Genomic DNA, 18,990 nt, shown 5'->3' on the forward strand with positions numbered 1-18,990 from the left:
TAAACCCAATTACAAAGTTTCTTAAAATCGTCTGTACTATTGTTTTATACAAAAAAAAAATAATTAAACAACAGTAAAACTTTAAGGCAGAATAAACCTAGTGACAGATTCCCTTCAAATAGCTAAAATAAAAGTTCTACTAAATCAATTTCTTTTAAGTTATTGGAAATCACCCCCACCTCCCCCCCCCCCAAAAAAAAAAAAAAATTATATATATATATAAATATATATATATATATATATATATATATATATTAGTTGATCTATAAGATGATATATATGATCAAACACTATAATAATCAATGTGACATGATGTGAACTGTGCATGTAATTCACCTTATATAAATGACCTCTTGCTTGCAGTGGACTGTACTCCAGAATACAGAACATTCACTGTTATGGCTACCCCTTGGTTTGGGTTCTGCCAATCTGGCTAGACTACAAACCTTAATTTCCCGATGCAAGAATTTAGCTGGGACTATGGCAGCAAGGTAAAGCCATGGGGTCATTGCTGTAGATATCTTATATGGTCTATTTTGATGAGCAGAATTTTACAGCAAATCATTAGGTGATGTGTAGGGGACGGTAGTACCAGTCCATTTACTTCACTAGGGTTGTGCTGGAGTCCCTGCACAGTGAGCGGACGGGGTACAGGTGCAGGGATATCTCTTCAGGATTATACATAGTATGTACAGGATGCACAATGGGCAATAAAGGACTCACCCCCACATTCAGACTGGCTGGTGAAGGTCACGTCATCTAGTGCACAAGAGTCTTTTCTTACTAGAAAGTAAATGGATTGCTTTTATTAAATGAAGATAAAAAAAAAATAATTTCCAGAACAGACTGGAACTACTACAATAAGATATGACTGGGTTTAGCTTACACACTTTAGCTTGTGCCCAAGTAATACATGCTACACCTGGGGTATGGAACTTTGGCTCTCTAGCTGTTGCAAAACTACAACTACCATCATGCCTGGACAGCCAAAGCTAAAGCCTTGGCTGTCCAGGTATGATGGGAGTTGTAGTTTTGCAACATCTGGAGAGCCAAGGTTCCATACCCCTGTGCTATACACTAAATGGAAAGAAAGTTTTTAGGGAAATAACATCAAAGTGTAATCAGAAGGGTTCTATACTGGGCCCACATAGTCGGACATAGGGCTCTAAGTGTTGTCCATGTGCATATCAGTTCAATTCAAGCCAACATGGCGTAGCGTAGCATGTTACATAGCAACAGAGTGCTCCCCTTTCTGGGAGACCTGCCGCCATACCCACTCAAAAGAGAAACAGATCGCTGATCTCAGGGAGACCAGCCAAATGATGACACTACTAGCTGCAAGTGAAAGCGCTCAATGCAGGAAAGTCCTAGCTGCATTGCCCCCTGGGAAACATGAATATGCAAAAGAGGAGCCCGTGGAGCCTCATTAAAAAGTCTCAAAACACAGGACTAGCCAGATATCCCTCTGGGAAGGGCCCAGCCAGGGGATGGCTCCTATAGGGAAACCACCAAAACCACCATATTAAGTGGCCCTATAAGTCAATGTAATGAAAAGGGAAAAACCAAGGCTAGGTTACCATCCACAGACAGCTGTTTCGGGGTGGTGACCCATAGCTGGGTCCTTCCCGGAGGGATATCTGGCTGGTCCTGTGTTTTAAGACTTTTCAGTGAGGCTCCACAGGCTCTTCTTTTGCATGTTCATGTTTCCCAGAGGGCAATGCACCTAGGATTTCACTGCATTGAGCGCTTTCACTAGCAGCCGGCAGTGTTATAGTTTGGCTGGTCTCCCTGAGATCAGCGATCTGTTTCACTTATGGCTCTACTAGGCATTGCTCCCACCTAGCCAGAATCCTGCTCCACACTGATGAGAGGCAACACCCTGAAACAGCTGTCTGTGGATGGATATCTGGCCTTGGTTTTTCTCTTGTCATTACATTGACTTATAGGGTCAATTAATATGGTGGTTTTGCCTTGGCTGGGTCCTTCCTGGAGGGATATCTGGCTAGTCCTGTGTTTTGAGACTCTTTAATGAGGCTCCACGTGCTCTTCTTTTGAATACCCATTCAAGTCACAGCACATTGATTTCAATTGTTAACATGTAATGCATCACTTTGGGACAACCACTGATCAGACTGACTTTCAGTGACTGTACAAAGTGAGCAATGTTAATATTCCATAAAGATGAATAGCAAAATAAAATCTTAATTTCTACAAGTATAAACCAGGCCCCCCCTCCCCAAACAAACAAAAAACACCTAACAATCCGATACTATATTACAATCCTTGGTTAAATATTTGCTTCTATCCATAAGCAATTTGAGTTACAAAAAGCAAAATCTACTAGAAAACAAAATACACAAAACACAAGTAACTCCAGAAAGGAAACACACTCAGTTATATCTTTCTGCATACTGTATATACACACGGCTGGGAAGAAAAATAAATCTGACCTGTAGCGACAAATTCCTACCGCTATATATAAATATGATCTTACACCATAACAAAAAGATCAGCAAATAATTTTGTGAAGTAACAAAAAAATGTTTTTAAATGTTTGCAAAACACTGACAGGTGCACAATGACTATAGAATAAAAGGTAAAAAAAAAAAAAACCTGTTGTGAAGGTTTTCTTTTTAAGAAATCAACAGGAGTTGTGAGACCACAAGAAGTTTTCCAATATATTCTATTTTTTTTTTTTTTTTTTCCACATTTTCTCTTTAAATCAATGTTATACATGCGACCAAACTGCAGCTCAAGCTTCCTCAGGGTCAATATTTGGACTATTCTCTGTTCAGAAAAAGAGACCAAACACAGGAAGTCTCCGTCTTCTGTGCACTCACACAGGGAAAGACACCTGTACATCATGCAGGTTGTATATCTACTGAGGGCTAATTATATGATTTACTTTTACTAATTCTATTACCTCTGCAGCTTACCAGGAGACAATTCTCTTTGTTATGTAGCTATTCAATCAGTATAATGTCACTGTGTGGTTACAGAGGTTTTTTGTGCTGTGTGACAAGAGAGTTGACCATACAATGCAAGCACCCCCAGGATTCTCTGAATGCAGATGCATGGTAGCTGTACACATGTGCAGTGAAGAGAGACAACTAGTGGTCACAAATTGTTGATTTAAACACACATATATATATATATATATATATATATATATATATATATATATATATATATATATATATATACACACACACACACACCAAAACATAAACATATCTTTACAGTTAAGACAAAAAAATCCACAAAAATATTTATGGCTCTTTTTGATCATGAAAAATTTATGAAAGCAACTAAAAAAAAATGTTATTCCCCAAATTCGGTAATTTATTCAATCTCTGGTTTTAGATTTCAGTTTTGATAAAACACCATTTGTTTGCAAGATTGTTCTTCTTGTGTTTAGAGTTTTTGTTCTTCCTTACAATCTACACCTGACATATGACAAACGTTGGCTTTTCTGTTTAGATTTTTTTGAAATCTTTGGCTATACAGCGATTGGTTACAATAAAAGAGTGGGGGGCTGATGTTTAATATTCTTGCTCTTCATTCACCTAAGAATTCTACAAAAAAAATGTCCCCAATTTAAGCAATTTCTAACTTTCTTGTCTGAATTTTGACATTTAGAATTTATTTTTGCTGTACTGCTTAGACTGGGCTTTAACTGCATTGTTGCATCTTTAACACTTTTTTTTTGTTTTAGTTTGTGAAGAACAAAAATCTATGTGCAAAATGTAACAAAAACGCAGTGGGAACCCAGCCCTAAATTTACAATCCTTAAGGCTAGGGCCACACTATATTTTAGGAGTTCGGTTTTTTTCATCAGTTTTATACAAAATACGGATGCATTTGTGTGCAGCTGGTTTAATCCTTTTTTATGGACTTCCATTATAAAAAAAAAATTGGATAAAAAAAAAAAGGATGCGCTTTGATCTACTTTTTTGATCCTTTTTTATAATGGAGGTCAATGGAAAAACGGATCAAAACGGATGCACACAGATGCATTCGTATTTTAATTAGTTTTTTGCATAAACAGATATAAAAAAAAAAGGACTGCAAAAACGTAGTGTGAACCCAGCCTAATATGCTGATCTTAAGAAACCTGTATTTTTTTTTATTTTTTTTTCAGGCATTATCTGATTTTTTTTAAATTGTTTAATTGGAAAACATTATCAGATTTCTCCAATGTCTTATGGTCTGTTTGGATCAGGGATGAGGAACCCTCGCCCCTCCATCTGTTGCAAAACTGCAATTCCCATCACGCCTGGACAGCCAAAGCTTTACCTTCCCCATCCCTGGTTTAGATGGAGCGATAAATCGCCCAATAGATTGTTTAACGATTTTGGTTTTTATGCCGATCAGCATTTAGGCAAAGTGATAAATTGTTCAAAAAAATCGTTTTTACGGTGGTTTTAAGATCACTTAAGCTCTCACATAGGGTGACTGCAAAAGACTGTTTAGGCAAAGCGATCTGCGACTTATCAGTGAGCGACCAACGATGATTTGAGAACACATTGAAAGATAACGATGAACGATTTTCTCGCTGGTCGCTTGATCGTTAGCTGTGTTTACACGAGCCGATTATCACTCAAATACGATTGTTATCGAGAAAATTTGAATCGCTCCATGTAAACAGACCATTACCCTTATGTCCATTTGTGATAACCATAGTAATGGCGCCTATTTACTGTTTATCGTGATTTTTTTTTTTTAAATTTGCCAATCAAAATGGCAAACTATTCTATTGCAAAATAATAATATAAATTTTTTTTAAAAAAAATTGTAATAAAATACTAATAAAAAAAACTAATATTCACAGATTTAAGCAGACAAAATGGTTTGTAGTACTAAAAGTAGAGGCAACAAACTTTACCAGATATATATATTTAACTAAGCAAGTACATATTTTATTACCACATTTTATTACATATATATATATATATATATATATATATATATATATATATATATATATATATATAGTTATGGTGCATTTAAGGAAAGGCGATGGAATAATGAAAAAATATAGATATTTTAATCTTGTCGGACACTTTCAAGCATTCTACAAATTGAAATTTAAAAAAAAAAAAAAAAAAAGAAAATGACAGATCGGTCTAGAAGAAATTGCACGAGTAGCACCCTATGTAAGGTGTCATAATATGAACTTAACATTCCCCTTGTAAATGCTTGTCAAGCAATTTAAATGTAAGTGCAGAAAAATGAATATGCATCAGTTTCGACCTCTGTCAGAAGACGAGATTGTCTCGCAGGCATCTTACATGATTATAGAAAAGCCTTTCACATGGTAAGTGCGGCACAGCTATCCTTCAGATGTGCTCATGAATACACACTTCTGGTGCCCGCTCCTGGCAGCGCCGTCCCCTGTTCAGCTTCCAACACCGCCATAGAAGAAACTAACAATTATTATTGTGTTACAGGTGAGCAGGCAGAGTGGGCTGAAAGAAAGCGAGAGGCGGGCAGGAGAGGGGGAACGCTAAACGTGACTGGAAATGGGAGATCGCAACACTTCTCCGGAGGGAAAAGAGCACCGGCATTATACTGCACATCTACTCCACCATTTATAGAAATTCCTATTCTTCATGGTGTTTATGTCATGTGAAAAATGTTAAATCTCAAGCAACAAGATAGAAAATAACAGAATACACAATAATTTTATATTTTACTTAAATAAATATATATATTGATATACCCCTACCAACAGCAGATCCTGTAAGGTGTGAGGACCCCATATCCCTGTGATGTCTCCTGTGGTATCAGTATCCTGTAAGGTGTGAGGACCCCATATCCCTGTGATGTCTCCTGTGGTATCAGCATCCTGTAAGGTGTGAGGACCCCATATCCCTGTGATGTCTCCTGTGGTATCAGCATCCTGTAAGGTGTGCGGACCCCATATCCCTGTGGTGTCTCCTGTGGTATCAGCATCCTGTAAGCTGTGAGGACCCCATATCCCTGTGATGTCTCCTGTGGTATCAGCATCCTGTAAGGTGTGAGGTGCGGACCCCATATCCCTGTGATGTCTCCTGTGGTATCAGCATCCTGTAAGGTGTGAGGACCCCATATCCCTGTGATGTCTCCTGTGGTATCAGCATCCTGTAAGGTGTGAGGTGCGGACCCCATATCCCTGTGATGTCTCCTGTGGTATCAGCACTCTGTAAGGTGTGAGGTCCCCATATCCCTGTGATGTCTCCTGTGGTATCAGCATTCTGTAAGGTGTGAGGACCCCATATCCCTGTGATGTCTCCTGTGGTATCAGCATTCTGTAAGGTGTGAGGACCCCATATCCCTGTGATGTCCCCTGGGGTATCAGCATCCTGTAAGGTGTGAGGACCCCATATCCCTGTGATGTCTCCTGTGGTATCAGCATCCTGTAAGGTGTGAGGTCCCCATATCCCTGTGATGTCTCCTGTAGTATCAGTATCCTGAAGGTGTGCGGACCCCATATCCCTGTGATGTCTCCTGTGGTATCAGCATCCTGTAAGGTGTGAGGTGCGGACCCCATATCCCTGTGATGTCTCCTGTGGTATCAGCATCCTGTATGGTGTGAGGACCCCATATCCCTGTGATGTCTCCTGTGGTATCAGCATCCTGTAAGGTGTGAGGACCCCATATCCCTGTGATGTCTCCTGTGGTATCAGCATCCTGTAAGGTGTGAGGACCCCATATCCCTGTGATGTCTCCTGTGGTATCAGCATCCTGTAAGGTGTGCGGACCCCATATCCCTGTGGTGTCTCCTGTGGTATCAGCATCCTGTAAGGTGTGAGGTGCGGACCCCATATCCCTGTGATGTCTCCTGTGGTATCAGCATCCTGTAAGGTGTGAGGACCCCATATCGCTGTGATGTCCCCTGTGGTATCAGCATCCTGTAAGGTGTGAGGACCCCATATCGCTGTGATGTCCCCTGTGGTATCAGCATCCTGTAAGGTGTGAGGACCCCATATCCCTGTGATGTCTCCTGTGGTATCAGCATCCTGTAAGGTGTGAGGTGCGGACCCCATATCCCTGTGATGTCTCCTGTGGTATCAGCATTCTGTAAGGTGTGAGGACCCCATATCCCTGTGATGTCTCCTGTGGTATCAGCATCCTGTAAGGTGTGAGGACCCCATATCCCTGTGATGTCTCCTGTGGTATCAGCATCCTGTAAGGTGCGGACCCCATATCCCTGTGATGTCTCCTGTGGTATCAGTATCCTGTAAGGTGTGAGGTGAGGACCCCATATCCCTGTGATGTCTCCTGTGGTATCAGCATCCTGTAAGGTGTGAGGACCCCATATCCCTGTGATTTCTCCGGTGGTATCAGCATTCTGTAAGGTGTGAGGACCCCATATCCCTGTGATGTCTCCTGTGGTATCAGCATCCTGTAAGGTGTGAGGACCCCATATCCCTGTGATGTCTCCTGTGGTATCAGCATCCTGTAAGGTGTGAGGACCCCATATCCCTGTGATTTCTCCGGTGGTATCAGCATCCTGTAAGGTGTGAGGACCCCATATCCCTGTGATGTCTCCTGTGGTATCAGCATCCTGTAAGGTGCGGACCCCATATCCCTGTGATGTCTCCTGTGGTATCAGTATCCTGTAAGGTGTGAGGTGAGGACCCCATATCCCTGTGATGTCTCCTGTGGTATCAGCATCCTGTAAGGTGTGAGGACCCCATATCCCTGTGATTTCTCCGGTGGTATCAGCATTCTGTAAGGTGTGAGGACCCCATATCCCTGTGATGTCTCCTGTGGTATCAGCATCCTGTAAGGTGTGAGGACCCCATATCCCTGTGATGTCTCCTGTGGTATCAGCATCCTGTAAGGTGTGAGGACCCCATATCCCTGTGATTTCTCCGGTGGTATCAGCATTCTGTAAGGTGTGAGGACCCCATATCCCTGTGATGTCTCCTGTGGTATCAGCATCCTGTAAGGTGTGAGGACCCCATATCGCTGTGATGTCCCCTTAGGTATCAGCATCCTGTAAGGTGTGAGGACCCCATATCCCTGTGGTATCAGCAGCAGATCCCATGGGGACCCCATTATTAGTCTGATGAATCCCCTCCTGTTCCAGCATTGCACATTTTGCTGCTCCCCACTAAACTCCATTTCCCTGATGGTGATGACATGCACATAGACACACTAAGGCAGTGACAACCACCACCCTCAGCGGACCCCCACTGTGCACCGCTAATGCTGGAGTCATTGCTTCTGGCTATGATAAAACCATAGAGACAGTATAGATGTAGGGAAACTCCACACTGATCATTCTATGTATACAGCCCTTAGGCTGAGCTATGTGTTAGTCTGATAGTACCAATGCATGTTCTCATGTAAGGGACTACACTGGGCTTGTTTGTAGTCTGTAACCATGACAGACACACTGCTATAGGCTATAAGTCGTGACATACTTTATTGTGGATATGAGCACAGGAAAATAGAAGGATTCTTGAGAGAACACTGAATACATCATACGTCCTCCTGACCTGTCTGTTAGGGGACATACCGTACATGTATTACTCATGAAACTACTATTCTGGAAAAAGAACATTCATATTGCTGGGGATAAGTGTCAGAGAGGTCAGGAAAAGGTAAGGTGAAAGGTTCCCCCTTAAAAGGGGGTTGTCCAGGATTAAAAAACAAAACAAAAAGCTGCTTTTTCCCAGAAACAGCGCCACTCTCGCCCTCAGTCTGTGTGAAGTGGTGCCGCTCAATTCAACTGAAGTGAATGGAGCAGAGTTGCAATACCACACATAACCTGAGGACTGGGGGTGGCACGGTTTGTGGAAAAAAGTAAGTATCATTTTGGATACCTGAATAGCCTCTTTAAAGTGTCACTGTCGTTTTTGTTTCTTTTGCAGAAATCAATAGTCCAGGTGATTTTAAGAAACTTTGTAATTGGGTTTATTAGGCAAATATGCCATTATCTGCATTCAAAAATACTTTTCCCAGACCCCCCCCCCTCCTCCTCTCTCTGATTCACTGCTCATTATCAGGAAATCTCAACTCTTTTACATCATTCGGGCCCTGTGTAACCTATGGAGAGGGGAGGGGGGAGATTAGTCGCCAGCAGAGAGCAGAGAACAAAGGATTACACAGCGGGAGCTGTGTGAAAGCCAGTATTCAGAGGTCAGAGAGGTCAGTGCTGACTTTAGAGGAAATAGCCCGGTGATGTAGCTGTAAATTAACTCTTTGTTGTCCTGTTTTGGTGCCTCATCTCCCTCAACCCCTCCCCTCTCCATAAGAGAACCATGAAGAAGGGGGAGAGCTTCAAACTGCTTTTTCATGATAAAAATGCATTTCTCAGCTAAAAAACCCAATTACAAAGTTTCTTAAAATCTCCTGTACTATTGATTTCTGAAAAAAAAATTTAAACGACAGAGACACTTTAAGGCGCACTCCAGGCTAAATGTATGTGCTGTGTTAAGCCCCGTGCAGGGCCAGAGACCCCGCTATATGCACATCATTGCACTAATTGCAAACTCCTGAAAGGCAATTATTACTACTCTCAAAGAGTTAAATGCGATGGAACAACAAGTGCAGATGTTCTGGTGTTTACGGTGTACGGCAGAGTATGTGTTTTCACGTCTTGCACATGCACGACATTATAAAGCTACCGCACCATCCTTCATAAAAATGCCATTTACTTGCCCTGCAAAATTAGCAGTTGATTAATTCAGATTCTGTAGATTATTGCGGGTCACCATTGACAGCTGTATTATGTGCAATCATTGCCGCTGAGTGCCACAACACTTAATTGGCACTGTCACTTAAGGAAAAAAAATAAATAAAATGAAACGGGAAAAAAAAAAACAGGTATTCATTTTTTTCAAGTGTTTTGAAGGCCGGTTTGAATACTGTTAACATTGCAAATTTGCATCTCTCAATCACAGATGTTTCCCGGATTCTGACACTAAATTCCAAATATTTATGCATTAGGGATTCATCAGAGGAGCCGGATCGAGGATTGAGAGGCGACAACGTGTAGCAATGCTGCCACCAAGAGTCTAAAGGTAAAACTGCACTTTATTTACCCATTTATGGGTTCCCATTATTTACTGTATATCAGCAGTGCAAAACCTCTGCAGCCCCAACTATCAGGGGACAGGGTCTGTTTTTGGCAACTTAAAGAAGCAATGCAGTCGACGTATTTATGCAAACCACAATGGTGGTCTTTAACCCCCTCCCACTCAAGCTATTTTTACAATATTTGCAACCCCACCCTCCCCATGCATACACATTTTAGTTTGACCCACTTTGATTCCGCTGCTAATCATGTTATATTTTCGGTCTATAAATCCATAAGGTCGACTGTTGTTATGTTTTGTTTTGTTTTCCTCCTATGTTTTTTTTGTTTCTGTGTTATATATACACTACCGTTCAAAAGTTTGGGGTCACATTGAAATGTCCTTATTTTTGAAGGAAAAGCACTGTACTTTTCAATGAAGGTAACTTTAAACTAGTCCTAACTTTAAACAAATACACTCTATACATTGCTAATGTGGTAAATGACTATTCTAGCTGCAAATGTCTGGTTTTTGGGGCAATATCTACATAGGTGTATAGAGGCCCATTTCCAGCAACTATCACTCCAGTGTTCTAATGGTACAATGTGTTTGCTCATTGGCTCAGAAGGCTAATTGATGATTAGAAAACCCTTGTGCAATCATCTTCACACATCTGAAAACAGTCTAGCTTGTTACAGAAGCTACAAAACTGACCTTCCTTTGAGCAGATTGTGTTTCTGGAGCATCACATTTGTGGGGTCAATTAAACGCTCAAAATGGTCAGAAAAAGAGAACTTTCATCTGAAACTCGACAGTCTATTCTTGTTCTTAGAAATGAAGGCTAATTCATGCGAGAAATTGCTAAGAAATTAAAGATTTCCTACAACGGTTTGTACTACTCCCTTTAGAGGACACCACAAACAGGCTCTAACCAGAGTAGAAAAAGAAGTGGGAGGCCGCGTTGCACAAATAAGCAAGATCATAAGCACATTAGGGTCTCTAGTTTCGTGACTCCAAACTTTTGAACGGTAGTGTACCATCATGCCATAAGTTTCTAAATTTAAAGTGTCACTGTTGTTTAAGTTTTTTTTTGAGAAATCAATAGTACAGGCAATTTTAAGAAACTTTGTAATTGGGTTTATTAGCTAACAAATGTATTTTTATCATGAAAAAGCAGTTTGAAGCTCTCCCCCCTGTATTAATTGTTCTCTATGGAGAGGGGAGGGGTGGAGGGAGATGAGGCACCAAAACAGGACAACAGAGTTAATTTACAGCTACATCACCGGGCTATCCCCTCTGACAGTCAGCACTGACCTCTCTGACCTCTGAATACTTTCTTTCACACAGCTCCCACTGTTTAATCCTTTGTTCTCTGCTCTCTGCTGGCAACTAATCTCCCTCCTCCCCCTCCCCTCTCCATAGGTTACACAGGGCTCAACTGATGTAAAAGAGTCCAGATTTCCTGATAATGAGCAGTGAATGAGAGAGAGAAGGGAGGGGGGGGGCTGGGGAAATAAAATTTTGATTGCAGATAATGGCATATTTGCCTAATAAACCCAGTTTCCTAAAATCGCCTGGACGATTGATTTCTGCAAGATAAAATAAAAAATGACAGTAACACTTTAAATGAAAAAAATAAAAAATTATCCCAGATTTTTAAGATGATCAATATTTTTTATATTTAAAGGGGAAGCAATCCTCCTTGGCGCTGTTCCGATGCTGCTAGTCGTGTTACACATGGTCAGGAGAGCGGAAGGAGCACTGCCCGCCCCCATAGCCCAGATTTGGACCGCGCTCGGCCAATCCAGTCCATTCATTATCATTAGAAAGGGGAGGGCCAGCTGGGGGTGGATTGTCACTATGGGCAGTGCTCCTAATGGTCTTACCGGACCAACGATGAGGAGCAAGGTAAGACACATATCTTCCTCCTCCGGGTCTCCTGCGCAATAGGGACATATCAGCAGGTTAGATTAGTCTAACCTGCTGATAGAAATTAAGGGGAACTATTTTAGGCTATGTTCACACGCTGTGAGAGACCGGCCGTTCCCTGCCCAGATCATCCCGGCCGGTACTTAAGTAGCGGACGGACGATCTTTCCTGCCACAGCGCGCGCCCGCATCAGAACCTCCCACAGCACATAATGAAGCAAGCGGCCGGAGCCGCTCGCTTCATTGTGTGAACTGGCAGGTCTTTCTGCGACCCCGCAGAAAACTGACATGTCAGTTATTTGCAGCCCCGTACGGGATCCCGACCGGAGCGTATATGATGTGTATACGCTCCGGCCGGGATCCCATACAAGAAAAGGAAGTTTCACACCGTACACACCGGTGGCAACAACGGCCGTACTTTTAGGTAGTGTGAACATAGCCTTACACTTAATAGCAAAAGTACATGAAAGGGAACCTGTCACCCGATGGAGCCCCTTATACTTACCTCCCTCTCGAAATCCCGGTTCCAGACCCCGTCCCATAGAGGATATGGGCGTCGGACTCATCTATGGCGAGTGCGCGCACAGCTTCCGACAGGGATTTTTTTGGTGGCAGGATGGGATCTGGGACCGGGACTTCGAGGAAGGGGTAAGTATAAGGGGCGTGCTTCACCCTTGCAGCCGGGGTGACAGGTTCCCTTTAAAGAGGTTGTCTGGGTAAAACTAACTTGTCCTGTGGATAAGGGACAAGTAAGGTCTGACCTCCACACCACCAGCCGACCTCCATATCGGGCCCTCTGCTTCTTTGTTATGAATACAGCTCCGGGTACTGTACCTGACCCGCAGCTCTATTTATTCCTATGGAGCCGCCGGAAAGAGCTGAGTAAGCACTTTCTGGCTCATTTGACTCTTTTCAGCAGCTCCATAGCAATGAATAGAGCCGCAGGTGACAGTCTGTACCGGCAGCTGTATTCATAACAAAAAAGCCGGGGGCCCGATACGGAGGTCGGCGGGTGGTACGGAGGTCAGACCTCCTGCAATCTCTTACTTGTCCCCTATACTGTGGATAGGGGGACAAGTTCATTTTGCCCGAACAACCTCTGTAGGCCAACATGTTAAGTGGCCATTTCAATAGCTGTCGGCTGAACACTTGAGTGGTTAATACTGATCTCTCTATACATACAAACTCGTAGCTTGGCTGATCTTTCAAGTGTAATAAATGAGAAGAAGGGAAGTAAACTGCTGCTAGATAACTCTGGTAGCGGCTTATCTCCCTGAGATCAAAAGGATCAGGCTGTGGAAAAGCAACATGGCACCCATGCACCCATAGACAGTCGTCCAGTCCCACCTAATATAGGCAGGTATGGCTGACCTTTCCCTAATGTGTATGGGGGCCTTTAGTCTCAACAGCCTATATATATAAGGATTATATAACTCAGAATAGACACAGCAAACGCTACATGGTGTATAAAGCCTGTATGAGGCCGAGCTCCATTACCAGACACAGACCATGCACAATTCCTTTAATGTGACCTCACCTTCAGAACTACAGTCCGACAGGCTGTCAGGAAAATCTCCAAAGGGTTCTGCTGGACCAATCAGATCTGACCCATCATGCACTTCTCCACCCTGCAGAAAAACACAAAATATATGATGCGTGTAAACCTCATCTTAGCTTACATGCAAATCCATTGGTAGGAAAGGGAGGCAGTCCCAGCCAGGATCCAGCACAATAGTATATCACCATTAGACAGAGATCACTGCCCATGTATCTATAGGAATCAGAGGTCTGATACACAGCAACAAATGCACTGCCTCCATCATAGTCATGGACTGAAATGTTACCAATCCACATTCTTGTACCCACCACTAGGGGGAGCTCCCCGACACAGGTTTATCATTGCGGTAAGTGAAAGCTGCATAAATCTATATGTACTAAGCTTTTCTCTGATAACATTTTATCATGTCTGGGGATTTAGATTAAGGCATATTTATGTTTTATGGAGGAGACACTGCATATAGAGGATAAGGTGGCTCACTGAGGCACTGCAAGGCAGCAGACATGGTGCTCATAGGTATGTAATATGGAACTATAGGCTCTGTGCACAAAGATTTTCTCACCAATATAAAATCTGCAGCATATGGGCATGGTCACACACAGCACACGTGGACATACCCTATACAGCACAGGTGGACATACCCTATACAGCACACGTGGACATACCCTATACAGCACACGTGGACATACCCTATACAGCACACGTGGACATACCCTATACAGCACAGGTGGATATACCCTATACAGCACAGGTGGATATACCCTATACAGCACAGGTGGACATACCCTATACGGTACCTATATGGTATGTTCCTACACTGTGGTTCTGTTGTGGATCTGATGAATGCAGAAAATCTGCAGCAGATCTGCATCATGTGAATATACCCTAAAACTCCCTGTCACTATCACTATAGGTGAGCATACATATTTACAGCACATCTGGGGAAAAAAGTTACCCGCATGAAATTATAAGCAAAAACTCTATAGAACCTATATCACGGAACAGTATGATGCAACAGAGTAGTCCATAGGGGCCTGATGACAGATCAGTACAGCATCCATTACATATCTGTGTGTATCAGCCCATACTGTACATTGTGCGAAAATCTACCAAACCCCCAGAGCTCAGAGCTTTTTACCTTGGAGCGGAGAGAGCTCAGACACTGGCGGCCATCCTCACCACCCCGATTATGGATGGTTCCCGCACTGACAGGACGTTATATCCGTGCGCCTATAATCAGGATCATGCGGCAGTACAGAGGAGAGTCTAATGTAATTTCATTCACAACGCTACAAGCTCAAAAAGCTCTTTGGGTTTTTAAACTACAGAGACAAATACAGTATCAAGTATTTTTTTTTTATATTTATATTGAAGTCTTATTTTATGTAAATTAAACCTTAAAGGGGTTGGCCAGTTTATAGTAAAATTGTATAGTGTACAGTATAAGAGTATGTTCATACTGAGTAAAACAGACGGAATTTTATAGAGGAACTTTCCGCCTGTCTCAGTGTGTCATAACCCGACACGTCACTTCTTTGAGCGGAGAGCGGCGGCTGCGGAGGAGCACGCACTCTCCCATAGTAAGTGTACTGACTTACTGACAGCAGCTCCCTGTGCTGTGCTGTGCTGTCCTGCTCTGTGGTGAGTCTGTCCATAAGATGGCCGACGTTTACAAGTGCAACAAGATATCAGATTACAGGCTGCCAATACAAGTCTATGGGGAGAGGAGTAGTGATAAATGAGTTCAGAGGGCAGAGAAACTATAGAGAGACTATACAGAAGCTTACTGTAAGTATTAGACCTCACCCAGCTTAGACTGTCCACTACTTCTCTATAATGCTCTCAAAGCTGCTGCTGCTGCTGTGTGTGTATAGAGACACAGAAGAGAACCATCCTCTCCTCCTGTGTGCAGCATATAGGAGGGTCTAAATATAACTATCCAGTCTCCACCCTATATACCACTATGGCTGCTAGTAGCAGATAGGTGCAACTTGAAGTTAGAAACCTGAATCCTATCCCTTCAAAATGACAATGACTGACAAGCTGAGTCTGTGCGGGAAAGCGGATGTAAAGGATGTTATATACATTGCTTGGAGTTGGCTATTACCACAAACCAATACAAAGAGCTGTGGGAGTAGTCATGGGCCTGACGCTCAGAGTCCTACAGGCCACTATTACCAGCACGGCTCACCAATGATAGAGGAGGAGATGATGCTAGAGAAGTCTTAGGGCCCTATTCCACCGGACGATTATTGCTCAGATTATCATTAAATTGTTCAAATCTAAACGATAATCGTTCGGTTGAAATACAGATAACGATTAACGACCGAACGAGAAATCCTTGATCGCTTTATAAGACCTGGACCTATTTTTATCGTTGCTCGTTTGAAAAACGTTCGCAAATCATTTGCATTGAATAAGACATCATTCGGTCGTTGGCAATAGATATGAACGCAATAGCGAATAAATAGCGAAGAAAAAACTATCGCAATTACGATCATAAGTAACGATTATCGTTTCATGGAAATGAGTGAACATTTTCAGGTCTTTCGCAATAGCGGTCGTTTGAGATCGTTAATCGATAACGATTATGCAAACGATAATCGTCCGGTGGAATAGGGCCCTTACAGCAAGAGGCTTTCTTTGTTGTGCCTGGTGTATGCCTTTAAGGAAGACTTGCTGCTACCTGGGGAATACTATAGGCTGCAGCAATACTATAAGCACTGTATACAACCACTATCTATAGGGCACAGGTGTCATACGTACAGTCCTCCAGCTGTTGTGGGACTACAATTCCCATCATGCCTGGACGGCCAGGATACTGAGATCCTCCTCACTCACCTTGAAGAAGTCTTCCAGCTGGGAGCTGTTGTACAGAGCGGGGATGTTGGCGGAGAATTGCAGCAGGTCCTCGGCACACTGGCGTCTCTCCTCGATCACACACTCGTCAAATCTCCCTGGAAAAGACAAGTCTCATTAGAAAACGGGAAGGGGATACAATACGGGAGAAACATTGCATCATTATTAACACTGGGGACGCGGATACATGCAGTGGATGTTACCAAGAACATGCGGTGCAACATAGCAGAGGAGAAGCCCATAATAAGCATCAAGATGGAACGGTGGCCCATAGGGACCAATCCTATTCCATATCATGTTCTAATCCTAAAAACAGACTGGGAATGAAGTGACATAACTGACTGTAGCGGAAATCAATGTATCCTGGGTATTTAAGGGTTAAAGGGGTTGTTCACCGGGAAAAAAAAATCTTTAAAATAAGCTAGTGGCACAAAGTGTCAGAGATTTATAATTTACTTTTATTTAAAAAACTCCAGTCTTCCAGTGCTTATCAGCTGCCGAGGGCTTCTCTCCATCCATGTTAGTGATCAGCCGAGGGCTTCTCTCCCATCATGTTGGTGATCAGCCGAGGGCTTCTCTCCATCCATGTTAATGGTCAGCCGAGGGCTTCTCTCCCTTCATGTTAGTGATCAGCCGAGGGCTTCTCTCCCATCATGTTAGTGATCAGCCGAGGGCTTCTCTCCCTTCATGTTAGTGATCAGCCGAGGGCTTCTCTCCATCCATGTTGGGGATCAGCCGAGGGCTTCTCTCCAATCCATGTTAGTGATCAGCTGAGGGCTTCTCTCCGTCCATGTTAGTGATCAGCCGAGGGCTTCTCTCCGTCCATGTTAGTGATCAGCCGAGGGCTTCTCTCCCATCATGTTAGTGATCAGCCGAGGGCTTCTCTCCGTCCATGTTAGTGATCAGCCGAGGGCTTCTCTCCATCCATGTTAGTGATCAGCCGAGGGCTTCTCTCCCATCCATGTTAGTGATCAGCCGAGGGCTTCTCTCCATCCATGTTAGTGATCAGCCGAGGGCTTCTCTCCATCCATGTTGGGGGATCAGCCGAGGGCTTCTCTCCCTTCATGTTGGGGATCAACCGAGGGCTTCTCTCCATCCATGTTGGGGATCAGCCGAGGGCTTCTCTCCATCCATGTTGGGGATCAGCCGAGGGCTTCTCTCCCTTCATGTTAGTGATCAGCCGAGGGCTTCTCTCCCTTCATGTTGGGGATCAGCCGAGGGCTTCTCTCCCTTCATGTTAGTGATCAGCCGAGGGCTTCTCTCCCATCATGTTAGTGATCAGCCGAGGGCTTCTCTCCATCCATGTTAGTGATCAGCCGAGGGCTTCTCTCCCTTCATGTTGGGGATTAGTGAGGGTCTCAGGTTAGACACTTTGATTATTGTGGAATATCTGAAGATCTTCAAACCAGAATCATGGGACAAAGTTCAGACATCTTTACCATGTAATTTATTAGTTTGCTGCATTTGCAATGATAAATCAGGTCCCCAGAGACCAGAGCGGAGGGTCTGCCAGTCTCTAATAGGGTCACCTGGTAGAAGGAAGGTCACGGACCACAGAGATCAAAGGGTAAAACAGCCGGGATCAGAGGAACCTCCATCCCTGGACGGTACTCAAAAAGAGGGGTCCGGGGCCACAAGCTTCCCAGCATTCAACAGCAATGCGAAAAAGACCTCACTACAGATTGAGGGCAGTGAGCAGTTATCAAGGGGCTAATCCTCTGGCTCTTAAAACTAGGGGTACTCCGGCAAAAATCTTTTTCTTTCAAATGGACTGGTTTCAGAAAGTGATATAGCTTTTTAATTTACTTCTATTTAAAAAATCTCATGCCTTCCAGTACTTATCAGCTGCTGTATGTCCTGCAGGAAGTGGTGTATTCTTTCCAGTCTGACACAGTGCTCTCTGCTGCCACCTCTGTCCATGTCAGGAACTGTCCAGAGCAGGAGAGGTTTTTTTTATGGGGATTTGCTGCTGCTCTGGACAGTTCCTGACATGGACAGAGGTGGCAGCAGAGAGCACTGTGTCAGACTGGAGAGAATACACCACTTCCTGCAGGGCATACAGAAGCTGATAAATACTGGAGTATTTGAAATGACAAATCTATACAACTTGACCTCTTGAATTATAGCAAGCACACATATTGCAGACAGCACTTGGCAAAAAATGTTAATTGTACCTATCATAAGTCAAAACAACAAGAGGGGTCCTGCTTGCCAGCAGGGGGCTATACATGGTAGGACTTAGAATACTAGCCACAATGGTGGACAGTTTATATATGACACATATCATTCTACACCACCACAGATCCATAGTCCATGCATCTACCGGGGTCCGAACCCCCAAAAAAGGAGATGTGCATAAGAGGACCGCTCCTATACTTCTACTGCACATTTACAGCGGATACATGGACCGATTATCGTGATACATTTTCCTGATCATCAGCCATGTATAAGCACTAAAAAAAGGTAAAAAGCGGCCCGGCCACATCTCTGGGGTGTAATAATATTACAGGTGAAGGTCACTAGTTGCATCAGGGGGCAGTAAACAGCGACATGTGGGATCAGCGATAACCAAACAACATCATATTGTAATAAGCAGATAGAATCCCCCCGGCTGGTACCAGGGGTCCGGCTGGAG

General features: G+C 43.3%; 1 protein-coding gene across 3 annotated transcripts in view; it reads right to left on the reverse strand.

The window, feature by feature from the left end:
* Positions 1-18,990, reverse strand: part of RPS6KC1 (ribosomal protein S6 kinase C1) — a 111,286-nt gene that overhangs the window by 77,845 nt on the left and 14,451 nt on the right. For 2 of the 3 annotated variants that reach the window (XM_069954747.1, XM_069954745.1), the window contains exons 4-6: positions 16,338-16,453; positions 13,476-13,566; positions 724-783 (exon numbers count right to left, since the gene is read on the reverse strand). Coding sequence is in view for 2 of the 3 variants with exons in the window: in XM_069954745.1 (XP_069810846.1) it covers positions 724-783; positions 13,476-13,566; positions 16,338-16,453 (267 nt within the window). In the remaining variant the exon portion in view is untranslated. The remainder of the gene's footprint in view (positions 1-723; positions 784-13,475; positions 13,567-16,337; positions 16,454-18,990) is intronic. The other variant, XM_069954746.1, reaches the window with a different exon arrangement.

The sequence above is a fragment of the Dendropsophus ebraccatus genome, chromosome 15 (assembly GCF_027789765.1).
Source record: "Dendropsophus ebraccatus isolate aDenEbr1 chromosome 15, aDenEbr1.pat, whole genome shotgun sequence".
In the NCBI taxonomy this organism is placed as follows: Eukaryota; Metazoa; Chordata; class Amphibia; order Anura; family Hylidae; genus Dendropsophus; species Dendropsophus ebraccatus.